Source organism: Mobula birostris, chromosome 14 (genome assembly GCF_030028105.1).
Source record: "Mobula birostris isolate sMobBir1 chromosome 14, sMobBir1.hap1, whole genome shotgun sequence".
NCBI lineage: Eukaryota > Metazoa > Chordata > Chondrichthyes > Myliobatiformes > Myliobatidae > Mobula > Mobula birostris.
The window spans coordinates 44106783-44133697 of NC_092383.1; the positions used below are offsets into that span (position 1 = coordinate 44106783).

At 41.7% G+C, this 26915-nt stretch overlaps 1 protein-coding gene across 2 annotated transcripts in view; it reads left to right on the plus strand.

The window, feature by feature from the left end:
- The window catches only part of dnaaf4 (dynein axonemal assembly factor 4), a 60268-nt gene that overhangs the window by 10579 nt on the left and 22774 nt on the right, over nt 1–26915 (plus strand). For both annotated transcript variants that reach the window (XR_011889083.1, XM_072278464.1), the window contains exons 2-5: nt 13642–13789; nt 13906–14039; nt 21083–21317; nt 24735–24877. Coding sequence is in view for 1 of the 2 variants with exons in the window: in XM_072278464.1 (XP_072134565.1) it covers nt 13642–13789; nt 13906–14039; nt 21083–21317; nt 24735–24877 (660 nt within the window). In the remaining variant the exon portion in view is untranslated. The remainder of the gene's footprint in view (nt 1–13641; nt 13790–13905; nt 14040–21082; nt 21318–24734; nt 24878–26915) is intronic.

The window sequence follows — 26915 nt, forward strand, 5'->3', positions numbered from 1 at the left end:
ATCCTAAAGGAATTGGACAGGCTAGATGCAGGAAGATTGTTCCCGATGTTGGGGAAGTCAAGAACGAGGGGTCACAGTTTGAGGATAAAGGCGAAGCCTTTTAGGACTGAGATTAGGAAAAACTTCTTCACACAGAGAGTGGTGAATCTGTGGAATTCTCTACCACAGGAAACAGTTGAGACCAGTTCATTGGCTATATTTAAGAGGGAGTTAGATATGGCCCTTGTGACTAGGGGATCAGAGGGTATGGAGGGAAGGCTGGTGCAGGGTTCTGAGTTGGATGATCAGCCATGATCATACTGAATGGCGGTGCAGGCTCGAAGGGCCGAATGCCCTACTCCTGCACCTATTTTCTGTGTTTCTATGTTTCTATCATAGTTCCATGTACTAATCCATGCTCTAACTTCATCATCCTTACCCATTTTGCCTTTGGATACTTTTCCTGACATCCACCTTCTGGTCCAATCCTTCCCTTACTGACCTGAGGCTCCTGTTCCCAGACCCTAAAAAGCTAGTTTAATCTCTCCTGAGTAACATCAACAACCCTCCCAGCCAGGATATTGGTTTCCCTCCACTGACTCTTCTTTTTCTATCCTGCTTGTTATTTCCTGAAAGAATTCTAACAATTTGTCAGGCAAGATTTCTCTTTAAGGAAATCGTGCTGACTTCAGTCTACATTATCATATTCCACCAAGTACCCCAAAGCCTCATCCTTAATAATGGACTCCAATATCTTCCTAACCACTGAAGTCCAGTTAACTGGCCTATCTTTTGCCTCCCTCCCTTCTTAAAGACTGGAGTGACATTTGCAATTTTCAAGACCTCCAGAACAATTTCAGAATCCATTGATTCTTGAAAGATCATTACTAATGCTTCCACAATTTCTTCAGCTACCTCTTTCAGAACCTGGGGGGTAGTTCATCTGGACAAGGTAACTTTTCAGCTTCCCAAGCACCTTCTTAGTAGAAGGTAGCAGTAGGCATTTATGCCCACTGATGCTCTTGATTTCTGGCATATTGCTGGTGTCTTCCAGAGTGAAGACTGACACAAAATACTTAATGAGCACATCCGCAATTTCTTTGTCCTCCATTTATTACCTCTCCAGCATAATTTCCAGCTGTCTGATATCCACTCTCACCTGTCTTTTACTTTTTATATATCTGAGAAGATGTTTGGTATTCTCTTTTACCTTATTAGCTATCTTACCTTCATACTTCATTTTTTGTCCTTATTGCTTTTTTTGTTGCTTCTGAGCACCAACATCTTTTAACCTGTTGTGATTTAAAAGGTAGGTAGCCTCAAAATGGTTGACCTCACATTCGTGCCAGTGTCAGGGATGTTTCTGAATGGGCAGGGAACATACTGAAAGGAAAGGCTGAACGAATTTGGGGAATTTGATAGAAAATTATAAATCAGGACCTCTATTGGTAGTATTGGTTTTGGTTTATTTTTGTCAAATGTACCAAGATATAGTGAAAAGCTTGTCTTGCATTCTGTATATACAGATCAAATCATTACACAGTACATTTGTGCCAGGCAAATAATCTCTTCTTCATTGTCAACAAGACACAGGAGATGGTTATCGACTGTAGAAGAACTTGCATCATTCACACCTCCCCCCCACCCCTACATCAGCAGCACAGCAGTGAAAACTGCAAGCAGTTTCAAACTCCTGGGACTGCACATCTTGCACAACCTTTCATGGTCCCAGGACACATTCTGCTCAGCAATGCATCTACTTTCTGAGGAGGTTGAAGAGAAGTTGACCATGCTCATCTATATTCATGTCATGTCAGATGTGCAGTAGAGAGCACCCTAACAAGATGCATCACTGCATGGTATGAAAACTGCACTGCAGAGGACAGGAAGGCTCTACAATGGGGTAGTAAAAACTGCCCAACACATCCCTGGCACCAGCCTGCCCACCATCACGGACATGTATTCAGCAAGGTGCTAGAAAAGGGCCAGTAACATCATGAAGGATCCCACCCACCCACCCTGCTCATGGACTGTTTGTCTCACTCCCATCAGGGAGGAAGCAATATAGCATGCACTCCAGGACCACCAGACTGAAAAAGATCAGTTACTTTCCCCAGCAGTAAGGCTGATCAATACCTCCACCCACTAAAGCACCCTCCTCAACTCCAACCACCATTACCTTATCATTTCCTGTCGGTCATCTTATGTACAGACACTCCTGTGCCTATCATCATTTTATGGACATATAACCAATCTATGTATATCAGTTTTGTTATGTATTTATATTGTGTTTTATTAAATTATAGTGTTTTTTATCTTGTGGTGTTTTTTTTTGTGGTGCATCGGATCTGGAGTGACAATTATTTCATTCTCCTTTACCCTTGTGTACAGGAAATGACGTTAAACAGGGTTGAATGTTGAACTAGAATACAGTAAATAACAATTCAAAATAAAATGTAAAGTCTACCAAAAGACTGCAGTGCAGGTAAAAATAAAAGTGCAAGATCCTAACAAGGTGGATTGTGAGGCCAAGAGTCTATCTTATCGTACAAGAGGTCTGTTCAAAAGTCTGATAACGTAGAAGCTTTCCTTGAGCCTGGTAGTATTTGCTTTCAGGCTTTTGTATCTTCAACAAAAGGCGAAAAGAAAGGATGCCCAGGGTTGGTGGAGACTTTGATTATACTGGCTGCTTTAAGGATCAAGAATCAGCTTTATTCACTATATGCATTTACATGTCTGAGAAATTTACTGTGCTATATGCCACAAAAATTAGCACCATTCAACAATTATAAAAAGTAAAGAATCTTATAAAAATAAAGTGAGAAGCGTGGTATGGAATGAAATGTACATAAATGCATGTATTTACATGTACTTACATGTATTTACAATGTAAACAGCATTATAAAAAGTGCTTTTACAGTGTTTACAGTAAGTGCAATGACTGAGGTAATAGATAGAGGGGGGTGGTGGGTTAACTAGAATTAGTCATCAAAGATGTCTTCTTTTTGGACTTGGTAATGGACTGATGGTCTTTCCAAACTGAATAACAACTTACTGAGGCAGAGATAAGTCTAGAGGGAGTCCATAGAGGAAAGGCTGGTTCCTGTGATGTGCTGAGCTGAGCTGAGCTTTAGATTGTAATCATAAGACCATCAGACATAAGAGCAGATTTAGGTGATTTGGCTATCAGGTCTGCTCTGCTATTTGATCATGGCTGAATTATTATCCCTCTCAACCCTGTTCTCCTGCCCTCTGCACGTAACCTTTGATACCCATACTAATGAAGAACTTATCAACCTCTAGTTTAAATATATGTAATGACCTGGCCTCTACAGCTGTCTGTGGCAATGAATTCCACAGATTCACCACCCTCTGACTAAAGAAATTCTTCTTTATCTCTGTTCTAAAGGGATGTCCTTTCTGAGGCTGAGACATTTGGTCCACAACTTTACTGCTGTCCTCTCCACATCCACTCTATCCAAGCCTTTCAATATTCAATAGGTTTCAATAAAATTTCCCGTCATTCTAAATTCCAGCAAGTACAGGCCCAGAGTCATCAAATGCTCTTCATACGTTAACCCTTTTATTCTTGGGATCATTTTTGTGAATCTCCTTTGGACTAGAAACCTACAGCACAATACAGGTCCTTTGGCCCATAATGCCGTACTGAACAAGTACTTACTTTAGAAATTGCCTAGCCCTCTATTTTTCTAACCTCCATGTACCTATCCAGGAGCCTCTTAAAAGACCCTATTGTATCCACCTCCACCACAGTCGCCAGCAGCCTATTCCACGCACTCACCACTCTCTGCATAAAGAAAAAAATTACCCCTGACATCCCCTCTGTACCTAATTCCAAGCACTGTAAAACTCTATCCTCTCATGTTAGCCACTTCAGGTCAATGCATGCCTAGAGAGCCAGTGTAAGAGAGACTGTACCTATATCAATGTGTTCTTTTCCAGGGCAGGTGGGACCTGTATGAGAAAGACATGTTGCACTTAAACTGGAAGAGGATATATTAGGAGCAAGAGGGAGCTAGGAAAAGGATAGGTTCACTCAAGGATAAAAGAGGAAAATTAAGAATGGAACCAGAAAAAAGTGGATGAGATCCTAAATGAGTATTTTGCATCAGTATTCACCAAGGAGAAGGGAGATGATAGTGAGATCAATGAAGGATATGTTCATATCTTAAATCATGTTGATTCTAAGAAGGAAGAGATATTGGGTGCCTTGAAAAGTGATAAGATGGATGAATTCCATGGGCCAGATAGGATTTACTTCTGGATTTTGAAGGTGGCAAGGAGGAGATTGGGACCTTGACCTAGATCTTTGCATAGACCTAGATTTTAGCCACAGGTGAGGTGCCAAAAGACTGGAGGCAGCTAATGTTGTACCTTTTGTTTAAAAAGGGCAACCAAGGAAGAATTAGGAATTAGTATGCCTTAAATCAGAGGTGGGGAAATTATTGTAGAAGATTCTTATGGACAGGATTTGCTTGCATTTGGGAAAAAAAACATTGCCTATCGGGGATGGTCCGAAGGGCTTTGTGTGGGGGAGATGCTGTCTCACAAATGTGACTGAGGTTTGAGGAATTAATAAAGGTGGTTCATGAGGCTAGGGCAGTGGATGTTGTCTGCCATTCGACAGACCCTTTTTGGTAAATTGGTCCAAAGGTGAAGTCACATGGAATTTGCAGTGAATTGGCTGGACTTGAAAAACAGGGTAGTAGTAGAAGTACTGCATCCGGTGCTCCAGATGCGACCTTCTCTACGTTGGTGAGATCTGATTTAGATTGGGGGACCATTTTGTCTCTCACCTTTGCTCTTTTTGCAAAAAGCAAGATTTCCCAGTAGCCAGCTATTTTCATTCCCATTCTGACATGTTGATCCATGGCTGCATCTACTGCCTTGATGAAACCACTCTCAGGTTGGAGGAGCAACACCTTATATTCTGTTTAGTAGCTTCCATTCTGATGGCATGAACACTGATTTCTCCAACTTCCAGTAAATTTCCCCCTCTCCCTTTCCTCTTCAATTCTCCACTCTGGCTGCCCTCTTACCTCTTCTCTTTTTACCTGCCTATCACCTCCATCCCATGGTCCACTCTCCATTCCTATCAGATACCTTCTCCAGCCCTTTGCCTTTTCCATCTATTGCCTTCCAGTTGGTTATTTCATCCTCCTCTCTCGCCTACATGACTTCACCTATCACTTTCTAGCTTCCCATCCCCACTTCTTATTCTGGCTTCTTTCCCCTTCCTTTCAGGTCCTGGTCAAGTGGCTTGGCCCAAAACGCCAACTGTTTATTCATTTCCAAAGATGCTGCCTCATCTGCTGAGTTCTTCTAGCACTTTGTTTGTGTTGCTCTGGATTTCCAGCATCTGTAGAACCTCTTACATTTATGTAGTGGTAAAAGGTTGTTGTTTTTTTTTGACTAGAGATCTATGATCAGTGGTATTGTGTAAAAATTAGTGGTGGGGGCTCTATTGTTTGTAAAAAAAAAAAAAAGAAAAATTATAATTAGGATGAAAGTGTAGGTGGTCTGATGAGTAAGTCTGTAGAAGACATGGAGAGTGGTGGGATTGTATTGGGAAGTGGGATATAGATCAGTTGGAAATTTAGCTGGAGAAATTACAGATTTTAATCCTCGTAATGCTTTTAGGGAAGTTAAATTCAAGAGGAAAGTATACAGTACTGTAAATGGCAGGACTCTTGAGAAAATTGATATACAGAGGGATCTTGGAATGCAAGCTCAACACAAGAGAATAGCATGATAAAGAATATATATAGCATGCTTTCCTTCATAGTTGGAAAATGAAAGTCAGTGTCATTCTGTAGCTGTATAAAACTTAGGTTAGGCCACATTTGGTATATTTTGTGCAATTATCATCACCACACAATAGGAAGGATGTGGTGTCTTTTGAGAGGGTGCAGAAGAGGTTCACCAGGATGCTGCATAGATCAGAGAGTCATAGCGATCTACAGCACAGGAACAGGTCTTTTTGCCCATCTAGTACATGCCAAAGATACTCTGCCTAGTCCCATGGACCTGCACCTGGACCATAGCCCTACATATCCTTCCTATCGATGTACTTAACCAAGTTTCTCTTAAATGTTACAAACGAACCTACATCCACCATTTCCACTGGCACCTCATTCCACACTCACACCACCCTCTGAGTGAGGAAGTCCCACTTTCGTTTCCCCTTGATAATGCAAGGTCATGTTACAGTTCCATAAAATCCTGGTTAGACTATAGCTGGAATATTGTGTTCGGTTCTGGTCACTTCAGTATAGGAAGGATGTGGAAGCTTTAGAGAGGATGCAGAGGAGATTTATCAGGATGGATTAGAGACCGTGTCTTGTGAGGATAGGTTGAGTGAGGCAGGGCTTTTCTCTTTGGATTGAAGGAGGATGAGAGGTTAATTGAGAGATAATTGAACAAGATGATATGAGGCATAGATCGAGTGGACAGCCAGAGACTTTTTCCTAGGATGGAAATATCTGATACGACAGAGCATAATTTTAAAGTGAGGGGTGGAAAAATATAGAGGGGAGTCAAAGATGTGTTTCTCACAGAGAGTGGTGGGTTGGTGGAACATGCTGCCAGATGTGGTGGTAGAGGCAGTTACATTAGGGATATTTAAGAAACTCTTGGATAGGTTTCAATAGGTACATTTCATGTCAAAGAAATGTATACAATATACACCCTGAAATTCCTTTTCTTCGCAAACATGCACGAAGACAGATGAGTGCCCCAAAGAATGAATGACAGTTAAATGTTAGAACCCCAAAGGCCCCCAGCACCCTCTACCCATGCACAAACAGTAGCAGGGCAATGACCCTCCCCCTCCCCCACCAGCAAAAAGCATCGGCACCCCCCACACAACCACTCAAGCATGCAACAAAGCATCAATAAAGACACAGACTTGCAGTACCCCAAAGACTACTCGTTCACCCAGTAACTCGACATTAGAGAGGGAGAGCCCTCTCTCTCTCTAATAAGAGAAAAAGAGATGTCCCCATTTCACAGCATAACGGGAGACATCACAAAACAACTCACTAATTTATGGCCGCAAACACGAGGAATTCTGCAGATGCTGGAAATTCAAGCAACACACATCAAAGTTGCTGAATTTATGGTGTTAACAGTCTGTTACGTTGCTCTTTCTGAGCTCTATGCCGCTGGGCACACAGCCAACAGCAAGCCTGCTGCTTCTGATTTTGTTCCCCCGAGACGCATCAGTTGACAGCAGCGGCACCAGCCTTGAATCCGCCGGCCTCCAGAGCCATGAGCATCCAGCACCCTGAAGGCATGCTCATCTTCCAAGCCACGTCCCTGGCATATCGAAAAGTGGTTGGTTGTGAGGCCCTGAGAGTGGGTCCCATTCCTGCAAAGAACCGAAGTCAGAGTGTTACTCCAGGTCAGGGTCTTCTAAAGCTCCTTGAAAGGGAAAAAAAGAGATATCAAAGATAGAAATAAAGCTGCTTCCGAAGATGCAAGCAAAGGAGTCGTTGTTTAGCGCCGTCATCACTCAGAGAGGTACATGGATGATAGAAAAATGGAAGGCTATGTAGGAGGGGAGTGTTCAGTAGTACGAGTAATCATCACAACTGGTTTCTTCCTTGGATGCAGTGGAAGACCATGACTTCTGTGCCTCTTCATGCCCTTCGCTTTTCACAAAGTGTTGCAGAACCACCTTCCTGGCTGTTGGATCTTACTGTTGATCTCATCTACCACCTCTGCTGGAGCTGACTTAACATGCCAGGCCAGGCATGTCCTTATCCCTCTGGGTATGAGGCTGTCCAGCTACCCTCACCTGGTTTATCCCCCATGGAGCTGTAAACAGGGGTGTGGTTGCTATCTCATGCAAACGGCTACTTGGAGCCACAGGTAAGAGATGAGTGTCTGGTGGGGACCAAAGGTGAGTGAGCTGCCCCAGAATGGACATGACAAGCCTTTTCCCCAGAGGTGCTGCCCTCCCTACACACCCCATACACATCCAAAATCCATGTTAATTCTCCCTAACCTCATTTTTTCCCCAAATGTCCTGTGCCCACTTTCTTAATAATTGATTCCAGCATTTTTTTCTATTACCAATGTCAGGCTAACTGGTTTATATTTTCCATATTTTCTTTCATTTTTAAATAGTGGACTTATATTTGTTATCTTCCAACCTGTGTGATCATTTCTGTGGAATTTTGGAAGACAACTGGTGCATCACGGTCTCCTTATTTACCCCTTCAAAAAGGTCATTAAGTCTTATAGGATTATGACGGTTCAATCTAATAATCTCTTTTCCTAGTTTGTGTTTTCTTACAGAAATTTTCTTAAGCTTCTCTAGGCCTGTTTCTCTCTAGTATTTTTAAGAAGTTGCATCTTTCTGAAAGCACACACACAAAGCACTTCTCTGCCATTTCCTTATCCAGCAATGCAGTTTTTCCTGTTTGTAAGGTACCCACAATTTTAGCTAATCTTTTCCTTTTTAGGTATGTGTATAGAAACTCTTGCAATTTATTTTTATTTTTCTTGATAACAGACTCGTGTATTTTACTTCCCATTTTCTTTTCAATGTCCTCATCCTACTTGACAGAATTACAAAATTTTCTAATTTCCTCAATCTTGGTGCTGTTGTGGTAACATGTACTTTTTCTTTTGACCTAATACTCTACTTAGTCTCTTAATAACCATGACTAGCTCATAGGAGGGGGAGACAAAGTTGAGGAGAAATGGAGGATGGGGCCAAAGAGAGTAGAATGGTAGGGGAGAATAGAATAGGCAAAGAGAAGGGGAAGGGGAAAAGTCCCTCTACTGTTCCGTCTTCCTTCACATGTTCTCTTACAAACCTTCTCTACAAATTAACTTCACATACATTTGCTTATTTCATAGATGTGTAAACTTGATTCTGCAGGGAGGATAAAACAACCATGGCTGACAAGGGAAGTGAAAGACGAAATAGAAGCAAAAGAGAGTTCATACAATATAGAAAAAAAAATAGTGGGAAGCTAGAGGACTGGGAAGCTTTTAAAAAAACAACAGAAAGCAACTAAAAAAAGCAATAAGTAGGAAAAAGACAAAATATGAAGGTAAGCTAGCCAATAATGTAAAAGAGGACAGCAATTTTTTTCAGATACATAAGGAGTAAAAGAGAGACGAGAGGATATTGGATAACCAGAAAATGATGCCAGAGAGGTGTCAGTAGGGGACAAGGAAATGGGAGACAAACACTAAGTTTTTTGCTCCATTTTTCACTATGGAAGACTCCAGCAGTATGCCAGAACTTTGAGTGTGTCAGAGGGAAGAAGTGAGTGTAGTTGCTATTATTAAGGAGAAGGTGCTAGGGAAGCTGAAAGGTGTGAAGTTAGATAAGACACCTGGACCAGATGAACTACATCACAGGATTCTGAAAGAGGTAGCTGAAGAGATTGTGGAGGCGTTAGGAGTAATCTTTCAAGAATCACTAGATTCTGGAATAGTTCTGGATGACTGGAAAATTGCAACTGTCATTCCACTCATTAAGAAGCGAGGTAAAAGAAAGGAAATTATAGTCCAGTTAACCTGTGACTACAATGATTGGGAAGATGCTGAAGTTCATGAATAAGGATGAGGTTTCGAGTTACTTGGAGGGACATGATAAAATAGGCTTTGTTCCTTAAGTGGCAATGTTGCCTGACAAATCTGTTGGAATTCTCCGAGAAAATAACTGGCAGGATAGACAAAAGAGTCAGTGGATTTTGTTTGACAAACAAGATAAAATCTGCCGATGCTGGAAATCTGAGCAGCACACTCAAAATGTTGGACTGACTTTGGCAAGTCCTGCCGAAGGGTTTCGGCCTGAAATGTTGACTGTACGTTTTTCCATAGATGCTGCCTGGCCTGCTGAGTTCCTCCAGCATTTTGTGTGTGCTGAGTAGATTTTGATTACTTGGATTTTCAGCAGACCTATGACAAGGTGCCAGACATGAGGCTGCAAAACATGATAAGGGTCCATGGTATTACAGGAAAGAAACTAGCATGGACAGAAGTTTGGATGACTGGATCATTTAGAATGGGAATGGGGGGGGCGGTTTCTGTTTGGCTGCTGATGATTAATGGGGATCTGGAGGCTTCTGTTTTGAGACTGTTTCTATTCACATTATACAGTAGGTCAATAATTTGGGTGGTGGACTTGATGGCTTTGTGGCTAAGTTTATGGACGATGCATAGATAGGTGGAAGGGTAGTTAGTGTTCACATCTAACATTATGCAGGAGACACAGAGACGCCTTAAGTCCCACACTACAAAATTCAAGAATGGCTCCTACCCTCCGTCTATCAGCTCTTCAACCAATTGGTGCTCCCCAATCACTAGTTTAGCAACAGTATGACCACTTCGATTACTTAACACTAAAATGTACTCATTTTTGTTGTTTAAGCTGCATTTCTTCTTGTAAAAATTGCGTATGGTTTATGTTTTTCTTGTGAATGGTGCTCATATGCTATGTGCTTGTGATAGTAGTTGCATTGATATACTTGTGCACATAGGAAGGGTGGGTTACCCAAAACTTGCAAAACTCAACAATATAGTCCTGTTTAAACCTGAAACATAGCTGCTGCCTGACTTTCTCAGAATTTGATTTCAGAGGTCTTAACCTGGTATTTTAACACATTAAGATTAATTTGCTTCACAAAGTTCTTTTAAATACTTTGACATACTTTTAACATTGTATCAGGTCACACTGCAATGGGTCAAGTGGTAATTGTGCTACTAAACTGATTGAGTCTGGAAACTCCAATACTTAATCCTAACTGTCTTGCGCTAGCTTGGGTAGATGAACATGTTTCGATAAATTTCAGCTTTCCCAACTGGAGTGGGACTAAGCAGGATCCCTTTCATGGTTTGGATCCATAGAATTAGATCATTAACAGCATTGGCAGCAGACCAATCAGTTCCAAGAGAGAGCGAGCTTCGCACAGGTCAGGGAGAAGAGTTTTAAAAAGGAGTGTTTCGTGGGGCTCAGCGCATTAGAATAGTGGGTATGACTGCAAGGCCAGTTTTCTGTTCTGGGTGTCAGACGTGGGATGTCCAGGAGACTTCCAGCCTCCCCAGTGGCCAATCTGCACCAGCTGCATCGAGCTGCGTGCAGCTCCTTAGAGGCCGAGTTAGGGGACTGGAGATGCAGCTCAATGACCTTCAGCTTGTTAGGAGTAGTGAGGATGTGACAGACAGGAGCTACAGGCAGGTAGTCACCCCGGGACCACAGGAGACAGATAAGTGGGTGACTGTCAGAAGAGAGGGTGTCAGGTAGTAGAGAGCACTCATGTGGCTGGCCCCCTTAACAATAAGTACTCCATTTTGGGCACCGTTGGGGGAAATGACCTACCCGGGTGGCCCTGCCTCTGGCACTGAGTCTGGCCCTGTGGCTCAGGAGGGTAGGGAACAGAAAAGGATGGCAGCGGTAATAGTGAATTCTATAGTTACAGGGACAGATAGGCAATTCTGTGGGTGCGAAAAAGAAACAAGGGTAGTAGTTTGCCTCCCAGGTGCCAAGGTTCGTGATGTTTCTGACCTCATCCACAACATCCTGAATTGAGAGGGTGAGCAACCGGAGGTCGTGGTACATATCGGTACCAACGACATTGGTAGAAAAAAAGTGGAGGTCCTGAAAGCAGAATACAGGGAGTTAGGAAGGCAGCTGAGAAGCAAGACCTTAAAGGTAGTTATCACGGGATTGCTGCCTGTGCCATGCGACAGTGAGTATAGGAATAAAATGAGGTGAGGGATAAATGCGTGGCTGAAGGATTGGAGCATGGGGCAGGGATTCTGATTTTTGGATCATTGGGATCTCTTCTGGGGCAGGTGTGACCTGTACAAAAAGGACGGATTGCACTTGAATCCGATGGGGACCAATATCCTGGCAGGGAGGTTTGCTAATGCTATTGGGGAGGGTTTAACGCAAACACGAAGAATTCTGCAGATGCTGGAAATTCAAGCAACACACATCAAAGTTGCTGGTGAATGCAGCAGGCCAGGCAGCATCTCTAGGAAGAGGTACAGTCGACGTTTCAGGCCAAGACCCTTCGTCAGGACTTCGGCCTGAAACGTCGACTGTACCTCTTCCTAGAGATGCTGCCTGGCCTGCTGCATTCACCAGGGGAAGAAGGGAGTCTGGAGAAGGGCTTGGACAGATTAGGAGATTGGGGCAAAGAAGTGGCAGTGTTGGGAAGTGTATGGTCATACATTTTGGTAGAAAGAATAAGAGTGTAGACTATTTTCTAAATGGGGAGCAATTTCAGAAATCGGAGGTGCAAAGGGACTTTGGAATTCTCGTGTAGGATTCCCTAAAGACTAACTTGCAGGTGGAGTCAGTAGTAAGGAAAGCAATTGCAATGTTAGCATTCATTTCAAGAGGACTTGAATATATTGTAAAAACAAGGATGTAATGCTGAGGCTTTATAAGTCGTTTGGAGTATCATGAGCAGTTTTGGGCCACTTATCTAAGAAAGGATGTGCTGGTGTTAGAGAGGGTTCAGAAGAATTTCATGAGAATGATCTCTGGAATGAAAGGTTTAATGTATGAGGAATGCTTGTTGGCTCTGGGCCTATACTCGCTAATATTTAGAAGAATGAGGGGAGTCTCATTGAAACCTATCAAATCTAATTTTGAAAGGTCAAGGTATAATGGACTTTGAGAGGATATTTCCAATAGTGGGCGAGACTAGGACCAGAAGGCACAGCCTCAGAATACAAGGATGTTCCTTTAGAACAGAGATGAGGGGGAATTTCCATAGTGGTGAGTAGCAAATATGTGGAATTCATTGTCATAGACAGCTGTAGAAGTCAAGTCATTGGGTCTACTTAAAGCGGAGGTCAATAAGTTCTTAATTAGTAAGAACATCAAAGGCTATGTGGAGAAGGCAGGAGAATGGGGTTGAGAGGGATAATAATTCAGCCATGATTGAATGGCAGAGCCGGCTCGATGGGGCAAGTAACTTATTTCTGTTCCAATGTCTTTTGGTCTTATGATCTTAATGATTTCAATAGTCAGGCCAGATCATAAACCAGTATTTGATCTTTTATATTTGAGTCATTCATTTGAGTTTAATATGATTCCATTACTTATCTCCAAATCATTTAAAGATACTAGTGTATTTTTTTGTTATATTTATTCAAGGGATGTGGGTTTCACTTGCCATCCCTAGAAGCCACCTGAAATGATGAGTCCTTGAGGGTATCAGTGTACCCACAGTACTATGACAAGGTTTTAACCTGGCAACAGTAAAGGAAGTCTGAATGATGTTTGGCACAGAGAGAATCTTTGGGGTGCTGATGTTCCCATGTATTTACTGCCCTTGTCTTTCTAGCTGGTGGAGGTCATAGGTTTAGAGGGTACTGTCCTAGGAGTTTCGGTGAGCTGCTGCAGCACGTTCTGTAGGTGGTGCAAACTGTGTGTAGGTGGAGAAGTGAGTGAATGGTTGCAGATGGAGTGCTTATCAAATAGGGGGCAAGTTCCGTATGGTGTCAAGTTTATTAAGAGCAGTCTTGCTATGTTCAATTGTGGACTGCTTCATGATAATGTATCGAATTTGTGTTTTTAGTTTTGATAGGAATGAAGGATTTGATTCATTTTGTGCAGTTGTTAGTTGTAGCCTGCAGCTAGTGATATATGGTTTGTTTTAACAGGTGAACTTCCCTCCATTTCTGTTTGAAGTGCTGCTATATGCTTCTATTGATGAATCAAAAAGCTCAGCTAAGGTTGGCAATGGTGCTGTCACCTTCACCTTGCATAAAAGAGAATCTAGAATGTGGGAACAACTTATAACTGCTGAAGGTAAGGAAAGTGTTAACTGTTTTAACTTCATGTAGACTTTAGAGTGTGAAATACGACAGCTGTGTTGATTATTTGAAATGTGATAACTGTGAGTCGTTTTGGTTTTGCTTTGATAGTTAATAAGGAAAAGTTGCAAGAAAAGAGAGAGAGAGCCATTCTTGCTGCTCAAGTGAAGGCACAAGAAGCTGCAAAAGAAAAAGCAATTAGAAAGCGAGAAAATGAGAAATACTCATTGGAAAAAATGATGAAGGTGATTATTATTAAAAATGTTAAATATTTCTTTTTTCATTTTGAACATGTATGTTGGTGCAGAAGGGGTAAGGCAAGGAATTTGTGTAAAGCTACTAATTTGCTTAATATTTGAATAAAATATGCAACTTAACTCCAGGCCAACCTGGGATAACAAATGGTTTCTGTTTTTATAGAAGTCCATAAGGTTGATTTTGTTTATAAGTTGTAAAGTACACAAAAATCATTAACTGTACTAACCATACTTGCAGAGTATTGTAATGAATAGCTAACCATACTTGCAGAGTATTGTAACGAATAGCTCTGACAAGAAAGAACAATTATTAAAAGTGGGAAGAAAGAGAGAGGGTGGAAAAATGAACGAATGTATATACGTCAGATTTTTGAACATAATATTATGTGAGCTTATTCATATATATAGATTCAGGATTTTGGATCATTAGGATCTCTTCTGAGGTAGAGGTGACCCATACAAGAGGGACAGGTAGACCTTGTACCAGAGGGCCACCAATATCCTAACAGGGAGTATACAGATACGATTGGCTGGGGTGTGGGACTTCAGAGAGTGAAGTCAGTGAAAAGACTGACTATGTACAGTAATCAAAACATGTAAGCCTTGCAATCAGGATAGCCTTGTTATAGTAAGAGACCAGACAGAACTACTGCTTTAAGTTGCACCTATTTCAATAGACATAGCTTAACAGGTAAAGCAGGGTAACTGAGGGTGTGGGTTTCCTGTAGGGACTCCGATATTGTGGACATAACAGATATATGGCTGAGTGACGGGCAGGACTGGCAGCACAATGTTCCAGGATATTGATGTTTTTGGAGTGTAGGCGTGACAGAGAAACAGGTAGGAGGGGTGGGGGAGTGGGTGTTACCTCTTTTGCTAAGGCAGGATATAACTGCATTACTTAAAGAGGAATCAACCATTGATGCCATTAGGAAAAAGTTAGAAATAAGAAAGTGATGGGCACTATGGAAGGAATATATTATAGACCACCCCCCCCCCCAATAGTCAGCAGGAACTTGAGCAGCAGATGTTTTGAGAAATTGCACATAGTTGTGTGAATAGTAGGGTAGTGCTAAAGGGCCTGGATGGGGCACTCAAGCCAGTTTTCTCACACGATATGTAGAAGAACCTACTCGAGAAGGAGAAATACTGAACTTCCTCTCAGGATGATTCAAGTATCTGAAGTGGTGGTTGGGGAGCACTTTGGGTCTCATGACCATAATTGTATTAGTTTTAGAATAGTTATGGAAAAAGGTAGACTAGGCTCAGAGGTGAATATCCTAAACTGGAGTGCAGGATCTAGCTGGGGGTGACTGAGTGACTATTTAAAGGTATAAGGACAGTTGGCAAGCGGGAGGCTTTTAACAGGGTCAGTTTAAGAGTCCAATGACAGTATGTTTCTGCTAGGGATAAGGATAGACATACCAAATTCAGGGCTCTGGTAAGGAGGAAAGAGGAAGTGTACATCACGTTTAGGCAGCTGGATATGAATGAACCCCTTGATGAAGATAAAAAGATATCATGAGCAGTTGGTTGTTTGAAGGTGGTTGAGCTGAGCATGAGATTTAAAACGTGAGTTGGGCCTTTCAGAACTTTTTGGTAGACTTGAGATATCACAAACAGTTGCTTGTTTGGAGATGAGTGAGCTGAGTACGAGATTTACAATATGGGCAGAACCTTTCAAAATTTTTTGGCAGGCTTGAGATATTGCAATTTATCAGGTATTTGGCAAAGGTCTATAAAAAGAAGTGTAGTTTAAGCAGAGAAACCATTGTGGGAGTGGCCATTGTGTGAATGGGCCAGTGTTAGTAGAGAGCTTGCAGCTTTGGCTCAAGAGGCAGAGGCTAAGGTAAGTTTCTGCTAAGTTCATTTCTTTCCTTCTCTATTAGGGCTAGGCTAATGGTTCCAGGTCAGTGGTGTGTGTTTCATGTCAAATGTGGCAGGTCTGGGAGAACTCCAGACTCCCTGATAACTACATCTATGTGAAGTGCATCCACTGGAAGCTCCTTACAGACCATGTTAGGGAACTGTAGCTACAGCTGGATGATCTTCGGTTCATACAGGAAAATAAGAAATAGATAGATAAGAGATACAGGGAGGTAGTCACCCCTAGATTGCAGGAGGCAGGTAGCTGGTGACTGTCAAGAGAGAGAAGGGAATAGGCAGCTAGTGCAGAGTACTCCTGTGGCCGTTCCCCTCAATAACAAGCACTTTGGATACTGTTGGGGAGGGGGACAAGATATGACCTACCGGGGAAAATCACAGTGACTAGGTCTGTGGGACTCCGGTTCAGAATCTCTTGCGCTAACGAGCTGACTGTATCTGTCCTAATGTTTTGAGGAATACAATGGTGGTAGGGGTTTCATTAGCTAGGGGAGCATCCAGGAGATTCTGTGGGCGTGAAAGAGACTCTCAGATGGTATATTGCCTACCAGGTGCCAGGTTTAGGGACCTCTCTGATTGGTCCACAGAATTCTAAAGGAGCGGGGTGAACAGCCATAAGTTGTGGTAAATATTGCTATCAAAGACATACGTAGGAAATGGGATGAGGTCCTGAAAAGAGATAGGAAGCTGGAAAATAGGACCTCAAGGATAGTAATCTCTGGATTGCTGCATATGCCACACGTCAGTGAGGATAAGAATAGGATGATTTGATAGATGAAGAATTAGTGCAGGGGGCAGGATTTCAGATTTGTTGATCATTGGGATCACTGATCACTGGGAAAAGTAGGACTAGTGAAAAAGGACGGGTTACACTTGAGGAGACCAAAATCTTTGCAGGCAGATGTGTTAGAGCTGTTAGGGTGGTTTTAAACTAGTTTGGCAGTGGGAGGGGAACCAGACTGATGGGTCAGAGGATAGGGCAATTGGTATACAGGTAGATGCAGCATGTAGCGAGATTGTGAGGAAGAGTAGGCAGAAGTCAATAAAGCTAATTTGTAGTCATTGAGATGGGTTGAAATGTGTCTCTTTTTATGTAGAAGCCTCAGGGACAAGGGTGATGAACTTACTGCATGGAACTATAATGTTGCAGCCATTACGGAGACTTGACTGTCGTCAGGGCAGGAATGGCTGCTGGATATTCCGGGGTTTAAGTGTTTCAAAAGGAACAGGGATGGGGAGTGGTATTGCTAAATATTTCTGCATAAAGGGAGGACATTGTGGAGGGACTGGCTACTGAGTCGGTGTGGATGGCAATCACTCTATTGGGAGTATTCTATAGATCCCCCAATAGCATCAGAGACACTGAGGAATAGATCAGGAGGCAGATTTTGGAACGGTGCATAAATAACAGGGTTGCTGTCATGGCGACTACAACTCCTCTAATATTGATTGGCACCTCCTTCAATATTCCCCTAATATTGATTAGCCAGAAAGGAGCTGAAGAATGGTCTTAGGAGAGCTAGAACGGGCATAAAAAGATTTTGCTGAGTTGGATTAAGGAAAATCCCGAGGCATTGCACGTGTATGTGAAGAGTAGGAGGATAACTACTGTGAGGGTAGGACTGATCAGGGAGAGAAGTGATGTAGGTACCAGGAATTGGAGGAGTTAGCAGAGGTCCTTCATAACTTCTTTGCTTCAGTATTCACCAGTGAGAGGGACCTTGACGTTTGTGAGGACAATGTAAAACAGGTTGATATGCTGGAATATGTTGACTTTAAGAAAGAGGAAGTGCAGGACCTTTTTCAAAACATTTTCAAAACACATGTACATCTGTTCATTAATGCAATTATCTATTCAGCCAATTATGTGGCAGCAACTCAGTGTTTGAAAGTATGCAGATATGGTTAAGAGGTTCAGTTGTTGTTCAGACTAAACATCAGAATGGGGAAGAAGTGTGATCTAAGTGACTTTGACTGTGGAATGATTGTTAGTGCCAGACAGTGGTTTAAGTATCTCAGAAACTGCTGATCTCTTGGGATTTTTGCACCCAACAGTTCATAGAGAATAGTGCAAAAACAAAAAAAAACCTAGTGAGTGACAGTTCTGCGGGTGAAAATCCCTTGTAATGAGAGAGGTTAAACTGGTTTTCAAGCTGTCAGGAAGGTGACAGTAACTCAAGTAACCAGTCATTACAACAGTGAGTGCAGAAGGGCATCTGTAGATACACAGCACGTCAAACCTTGAAATGGATGGGTTACAGCAGCAGAAAACTGCTGTAGGAGGTACCTGATAAAGGGGCTGGTCAAGATATACCCCAGGTTACTACAGGAAGCTAAGAAAGAGATTGCTGCGCTCTTGGCGATGATCTTTGCCTCCTCACTGGCTACTGGAGTAATACCAGATCACTGGAGGGTGGAAAATGTTATTCCTTTGAACATACATAAGAAATAGGAGCAGGAGTAGGCAATCTGGTCCATCAGTCCTGCTCTGCCATTCAATAGGATCATGGCTGACCTGGCCATGAATTCATCTCCACCTACCAATAACTTTTTCACTGTGATCTTTAATTCCCCTATTATGCAAAAAGTTCAAGAAATGAAGTAGGAAAGTAGTTTTTTGATGAGGTAACTAAGGGGATAAAAGAAGGTAGATGTTGTCTAAATGGACTATAGTAAAGCCTTTGATAAGGTCTCACATGGCAGACTGATCTTGAAGTTTAGATTTCACGGGATTTAAGGGGATGCAGCAAGGTGGATTTAGAATTGACTGGATGATAGGAAGTAGAGTATGAAAACTGAGGGTTGACTCTCCGACTGGAGGTCTGTGAAGAATGGTCTCCGAGTGGGCTGCCTAGTGTTCATTGGTTGTGACCTCTGATATTAATTTATATAAATAATTTGGATGTGAACATACATGGTATGGTTACCATATTTGCTGATACTAAACTATGGATCTTATTGATATTGAAGCAGGCTACGATGAATTGAAAAGAGATCTTAATTGGTTAGGGAGATGGGCTGAGGACTGGCAAATAGTTTTCAGCCTAGGTAAGTGTGAGGTGATGTATTTTGGACATACAAATCAGGTTAGGACTTCTACAAGTGCACAGTTTGCTGAAAGCAGCTTCAAAATTAGACAGGGTGGTGAAGAAGGCATTTTGTTTGCTGCCTTTCATCAGTCAGGGAATTAAGTTTAAAAGTATGGATATTATGTTGCAGTTATATAAATTGTTAGTGAGACTGCACTTGGAGTATTGTGCACGATTTTGGTCACTCTACTGTAGGAAAGCCTTGGTAAACTGGAGAGGGTACAGAAGAGATTAACGAGGATGCTGCCTGGACTAGAGAGCCTGAATTATAGAGAGATGCTGCCCACTCTGGATCTTTATATGTTGGAGCATTAGAGAATGAAGAATGACCAAACTGAAATTTATAAAATCATGAAGGTTCTTCATGGCGGTGGGTTCCTGTTCTCAGAGTTCGACAAGAGGCCATTCTCAATATCTCCACGAGCGGCCTGGAAGATATGTGCCTTCAGGGTGTGGCCCTGAAAACGGCTCGATTCCCTGCTGGTGTCACCAACTGAAACAGCGCAGGAGATCGGAACATCGAGACAGCGGGTGCAGGGGTGCTTGGAGGCCTTTGCACGAGTGATCTCTCTCTCTCTCTCTCTCTCTAGAGAGAGAGAGAGAGAGAGAGAGAGAGAGAGAGAGAGAGAGAGAGAGTTTGCTGCCGATTCTTGAATTGGGGAACTTGAAATAAAAGTGAAGATGCAGACTGTAACATCGAAACAGTGAGCTGTTGGTCTCCTTTTTGTGACAGGAGTGATTCCTCTATCTCCCTTGTTAGTGAGGGAGAATCTGTGGCATGTCAAATTCTTGGGTGAACAGTAGTTTTTGATGGATTCTAGATCATAGTCTCCTTGGGGGCTTTGCTATTGCTTACATAGTGGATGATGGGGAGGCTTATGTTTTTTGCTGGAGTGAGTGGGAGGAGGGGAGGGGGAAGGGTTGATGCTTTGCTGCTGCTTGTGCATGGGAGGGGGAAGGAGGCTTTGGAGTTCTAACGTTTTTCTTGTGATTCATTCTTTGGGGTTTTTCTTCTATTTTGTGGATGTCTGCAGAGGGTAAGAATTTCAGGTTGTTTATTGTATTCATTCTCTGATATGGAGTCATTGAAACAGTGAAACCATTAGAAGGTATGGGTCAACACACATCAAAGTTGCTGGTGAACGCAGCAGGCCAGGCAGCATCTCTAGGAAGAGGTGCAGTCGACGTTTCAGGCCGAGACCCTTCGTCAGGACTAACTGAAGGAAGAGTGAGTAAGGGATTTGGGTATGGATAGTCTTTTCCTCAGGGTTGGGGGGTCCAGAACTAGAGGGCACAGGTACAAGGTAAGAGGGAAGAGATTTAAAAGAGACTCGAGAGGTAACTTCTTTATACAGAGGAGAGTGAGGGGAATGAGCTGCCAAAGGAAGTGGTCAAGGCAATGACAATTGTAACGTTTGAGCCATTTGTATATGTACATGGAGGAAAGGCCTTGGCAGGGTTTCGGACCAAATGCAGGCAACTGGAACTAGCAGGGTAGAATAGACCAGTTGCACTGAAGGGCATGTTTCCATGCTGTATTACTGTATGACTCTAGGTAAAGCATTCTTAATCCTGGGACACCATGAAACAGAAACGGTGAGGTTTTAAAAACTGTATTCCAGATGGTCAACTGCAAAGAAGAACTGAAATACCTATATGTTCTCATTTAAGAAGCCTTCTAGATGTCTTCTCTCAATACTAAGTTAATATATTCCTTAATTAACAGAATAAGATCACCTCCTCATATGTATCTTCTTTGTTTCCCCTCAAAATTCTATTCCTTGTAATACTGAGTTGCCAGTCCTGCCCATCTTTTAACTGTGTCTCTTACCTGCACGCCACATGTCAACAGCTATATATTTTTATATTGGTCTTATGATCAGTATGGATGTTAAACACTCTTTTAGTGCAAGATGCTTCTAAACTTCATTTTAAGTTTTCAGATGAAACTGAATTAAATTTCAAATTTGTGTTTGAGTAGAAGGGGTAATAGAATACAGTAAGCATAGTCTATATGCAAATACAGTAAAATGATACACATGTGCTAAAATGGTACAGGTGGAGGAAGATAATAGAAAACAGATTGAAGAATTGAAAAAGCGAGAACAAATAAAAGCTACTGAGGAGCTAGAAAAGTGGAAGCTTCAGAAGCTTGAAGAAGAGGAACTAAAGAGAAAGGAGGAACTAAAGATTGCAAGGCAAAAAATTGAAGCAGAAGAAAAGTGGAAGAAAGGTGAAAATATCATACGAAATTCTGCTTCAGAAGCATCATACAAGCGCTCTCTCAAAAAAGGTAAATCTATTTCACACCAGTGATTAATACAATAGCAGTCTTAGTTTTGAATATGGAATCTGTTCCATCCACAAAAAATCAGCAAAAACTCATTTGAAATGGTTTTCCTACAAAATTACTGATCAAAGATGGTCCCTGTAAAGAGGAAAGTGACCCAATTCACATTTAGTTTTCCCAGTTAAGAAAATACTTTGTTACAAGCAGTGAATGCATTTATTACATTGCAAGAAATGCAAATATAATGTTGCTTCAATTGAACAGTTATTTAGGGCCCTGTATGTTGTAAAAGAAAGATGTAATAGAGCTGATGTTTCATTTCTTGTGATTACGCAAGAAAGTACCATAGGAAAGGCAAAGAAGAGTGAACCAGAGCTCCTGGAGGAAATGATTTATTTGAAATATTGCAAAGCAAGGGGAAAGGAACATGTTGTTCAAAGGAGGTTCATGAAAATGATTTCAGGATTAAATGGCTTGTCATATGAAGAGCGTGTAATGGCTCTGGGCCTGGAATTCAGAAGACCGAGGGGTTACCTAACTGAAACCTATCGAATGGTGAAAGGCCTTGATGGAGTGGTTGTGGAGAGGATGTTTTCTATGGTGGGAGTGTCTAAGACCAGAGGACACAGCCTCAGAATAGAGGGATGACCTTTTAGAACAGAGATGAGGAAATTTTTTTGCCAGAGAGCTGTGAATCTGTGGAGGCCAAGTCTTTATGTATATTTAAGGCAGTGGTTGATAGATCCTTGATTGGTCAGGGCATGAAGGGATACTGGGAGAAGGCAGCTTGAAAGTGAAGGAAAATCTAATCATAGTACTGGATCACATGAAAATTACCCAGGGAGAGTTAGCAGAAATACGGGAAAAGGAGCAGACACAGTTGAAGTCCATCCAGATTCAGGGGAGACAAAATGATTATTAAATTAGATAGAAAATGCTTTGGAAGTACTGTCAAGTAAGGTGGTATTGTAACAGACAGTATGGTAGGATGCATTAATGGCCAAGGAATGGTGTTAAAGTATCTCTGAGATCCAGGGACTGCAGAGACGAAGCAAACAAAAAAAAATTGTTGATCGTGGAAATCTGAAATAAACAGAAAAGATAGGAAATATCCAGTAGGATATGAAGAGAGAAACAGTGTTTTAGGTCAATGACCTTTCATCAGAATATCTCACTGTATACCAATAGCCAGCATATCTCTTAAAATAGAGATGGAGAAGCTGAGGAGGGAAAGGGAAGTGACAGAGATGGATCATATGAAGCTAGGAGCAGAGTGAAACTTGGCAGCAAGATGAGCAGGTACCAACATACTATCAATGTCCTGAGTAAGAAGTGAAGGATACAACTTGAAACAAAAGAATATAGCACATAAAATATTTTCAGTTCTGATTTCTTGTCAGGAATTTGGGGGAGAAGTTTGAATGGTGGATAAAATGGAGAGAACAGCAGCACATCTTTTTAGCAGCAGCCTTTTATATAGAGAGAATACAAGCTTAATTTATTATCAGTCATATTGGTAGCCAATCATAATAAATAATTTGCACTTGGACACTAGACATTGATGGTATAAATGAGCCGTTTGGGAGCAGGGGTCTCAGTTTTGTAGAGCACTAGAATTCTTCCACAATGGCCATCGTAAGTTTCCTGTCGAAAATCATTTTAACTTCCTTTCCACTCCCACTCTTGTCTGTCTTTCCTCTGCCTTCACCATTGGAATAGCAACATCTCATAACCTCCTTTTGAAGCTTACAACCTTGTAGTATGAACATTTCATTTGCCCCTTTCAGTAAACCCACATTCCTGGTTTCTTTCCTTCCAGGCACATTTTCCTGCCCATCTACTTTTCTTCTCCCTTTGTTTCATCCATCTCATCCTCTCAAGTACTTGGTTCTATCTGCCTTTCACCCCTGCCCCATTGACACCAAAAGAGCCACCAGCCTCTTTCCAAATTCCCCCACCCCTTCTGCTGCACAATACTTCTAGGTACTGGTGATCCTTCCTGTTCCCTCCTAGTCCTGATGCAGTGCCTCAAGGCTAAGCATCAGCATATACTTTACTTTGCCTCCTCAGTTGCTGCTTGACCTGCAGAGAGCTCCCAGTGTTCTGTTTTTTTTCTGCCTTATCTAACCTTGTTCAAAGCAAACAAGTGATAATGCTTACAACAGGAATTCTGCAGATGCTGGAAATTCAAGCAACACACATAAACGTTGCTGGTGAACACAGCAGGCCAGGCAGCATCTCTAGGAAGAGGTGCAGTCGACGTTTCAGGCCGAGACCCTTCGTCATCGGCCTGAAACGTCAACTGCACCGCTTCCTAGAGATGCTGCCTGGCCTGCTGCGTTCACCAGCAACTTTATGTGTGTTGCGTGAGGTGATAATGCTTTCTTGACTGAGTGCCAGTGAACCACTGTTAAGCAAAGTAGCTCTTAAATCATATGTTTTGAAATTTCTCCAGGGCTTCACTTACATTTATTACTGATCTCCAGACCTAAAGATCCCTGAAATTACTAGATTCCTACATTTCAGGCCTCCTGAATCACCCCAGGTTCAATTGCCTCATCACTGGCATTTGGCCATCAGTGACTAGTTCCTAAATTCTGAAATGTTCTCCTCATGTCTTTTTGTTTCCCTGTTTTTCTTTATGATACTCTTTCTCTCTCTACCTTTTGGACCAAGCTGTTTGATTATACTGCTTCATAGCACATTGCGACATTTTATAATGTTAAATGTGCCACACTTAAGTACGTACACATTTCTTTTGGTGTTTGCATAATTAGTTAAACCTTTTCTTTGTTGCTCAATTGCTTTCCTTATCCCATCTATCTATATTTATTCTGGTTGAGTCCTTCAATGAGCCCGATCTCTGGATTTATCATGGCAGGATATTCAAAGCCTCAACATTGAATGAACTTTGTGGGAAAACAATAAGCATTTATTTTAACTTTAGCCAACTCCTCACTCAAGGTTCTGGTGCAAACAGCTCTAAATCGTCAACTTTGCATCACATCAAGCAGGCTGAGGGTAATAACCAGATATGTAAACTGTCTATCCTATTTGTGCCATTAGGATTTATCAGCTTCTTGTCCATGGATATGGCCAGTGTTTAGCAGCTTTAAATTAGTAGGTTTTATTTCAGGATCAGAATAGTGTCATGTGGCAACCATTAAGTAAGAGAGTAATAGTAGCTGTAATTTTATGCATAGTATAAGTAGATCCTACTGCTTGAGCAAATTCCTTGGTTATTATCTTAATTTAAGAAAGTGCAAGAAATAGTTCATTTCTTGATAAATCTATACCAAATAGAAAAATGTTACCTTTTGCCTATTTTGTAAATCATAATCTGCTTTTATATTAAAAAAAAGACCATTGTTTTTACAGGATGGATTTAATGGTAAACCTCTAACTGCATTTCACTTACAGGCAATGCTACCAATATATTTACTGAAGATGCCAGAAAAGAAATGATCCCAGGTCCTCGTTCAGCTGGTAATATACAGATACAATTCACACCTCGAGTTTTTCCTACTGCTTTGCGAGAATCTCTAATTGCTGAGGAAGAGGAGGTAAGGATTTTGTAAAACTACAGTGGATTCCGAAACTCTTAAAGAACAAAAACTAATTGAGGAAATCACCAGGATTCTCTTCATTTATTTGGAACACTATGTCACTTAATTAGGACAGGAGACTGTTGCTGAACAGTTTCTAACTAACATCGGTCATGTGTACTTTGTGGCCATTAGACACTACACAGTGCTTAGAGCAAACAGTTTTTAAATAGCGTCATTTGCCTGTGTTTGTCTTCAAAAAGCAGTCACTGATAATTGGCAAGAAGTAACCAGTAAGACAATTTGGACTGTTTTGCTTACAGCGGTTTCAAGCATTTAAGCTTGGAGATACCAGAAAGTCAGGAGTAAAAATGACTACTACTACTTTCAACAGGTTAGAAACTATGGAGGTATCGTCAATCATCTGGAATGTTACAATGAAAACGGAAAATTTGGAGGATATAACCATATATAATCATATAACAATTACAGCATGAAAACGGGCCATCTGGGCCCTTCTAGTCCGTGCTGAACTCTTGCTGTCACCTAGTCCCACCGACCTGCACTCAGCCCATAACCCTCCATTCCTTTCCTGTCCATATAGCTGTCCAATTTAACTTTAAATGACAACATCGAACTTGCCTCAACCACTTCTGCTGGAAGCTCGTTCCACACAGCTACCACCCTCATGTTACCCCTAAACTTTTGCCCTTTAACTCTCAACTCATGTCCTCTTGTCTGAATCTCCTCCACTCTCAATGGAAAAAGCCTATCCACGTCAACTCTATCTATCCCCCTCAAAATTTTAAATACCTCTATCAAGTCCCCCCTCAACCTTCTATGCTCCAAAGAATAAAGACCCAACTTGTTCAACCTTTCTCTGTAACTTAGGAGATGAAACCCAGGTAACATTCTAGTAAATCTTCTCTGTACTCTCTCAATTTTGTTAACATCTTTCCTATAATTCAGTGACCAGAACTGTACACAATTCTCCAAATTTGGCCTCATCAATGCCTTGTACAATTTCAACATTACATCCCAACTCCTATATTCAATGCTCTGATTTATAAATGCCAGCATACCAAAAGCCTTCTTCACCACCCTATCCACATGAGATTCCACCTTCAGGGAACTATGCACCATTATTCCTAGATCCCTCTGTTCTACTGCATTCTTCAATGCCCTACCATTTACCACGTATGTCCTATTTTGATTAGTCCTACCAAAATGTAGCACCTCACATTTATCAGCATTAAACTCCATCTGCCATCTTTCAGCGCACTCTTCTAACTGGCCTAAATCTCTCTGCAAGCTTTGAAAACCTACTTCATTATAACAACTCCACCTACTTTTCAACATAATTGTATAAGGGGTAAGAGTGTTGTAAAATCAAGCCTGAAGGCATTGTGTGACAATGCAAGGAGCATTCGTAACAAGGTGGATGAATTGAATGTGCAGATAATTATTAATGAATATGATATAGTTGGAATCACAGAGACATGGCTCCAGGGTGACCAAGGATGGGAGCTCAACATTCAGGGATATTCAATATTCAGGAGGGATAGACATGAAAGAAAAGGAGGTGGGGTGGCTTTGCTGGTTAGAGAGGAGATTAACGCAATAGAAAGGAAGAACATTAGCCGGGAGGATGTGGAATCGATATGGGTAGAGCTGCATAACACTAAGGGGCAGAAAATGCAGTGGGAGTCGTGTACAGGCCACCTAACAGTAGTAGTGAGGTTGGGGATGGCATTAAACAGGAAATTAGAAATGCGTGTAATAAAGGAACAGCAGTTATAATGGGTGACTTCAATCTACATATAGATTGGGTGAACCAAATTGGTAAGGGTGCTGAGGAAGAGGATTTCTTGGAATGTATGTGGGATAGTTTTCTGAACCAACATGTCGAGGAACCAACTAGAGAGCAGGCCATTCTAGACTGGGTATTGAGCAATGAGGAAGGGTTAGTTAGCAATCTTGTCGTGCGAGGCCCCTTGGGTAAGAGTGACCATAATATGGTGGAATTCTTCATTAAGATGGAGAGTGATATATTTAA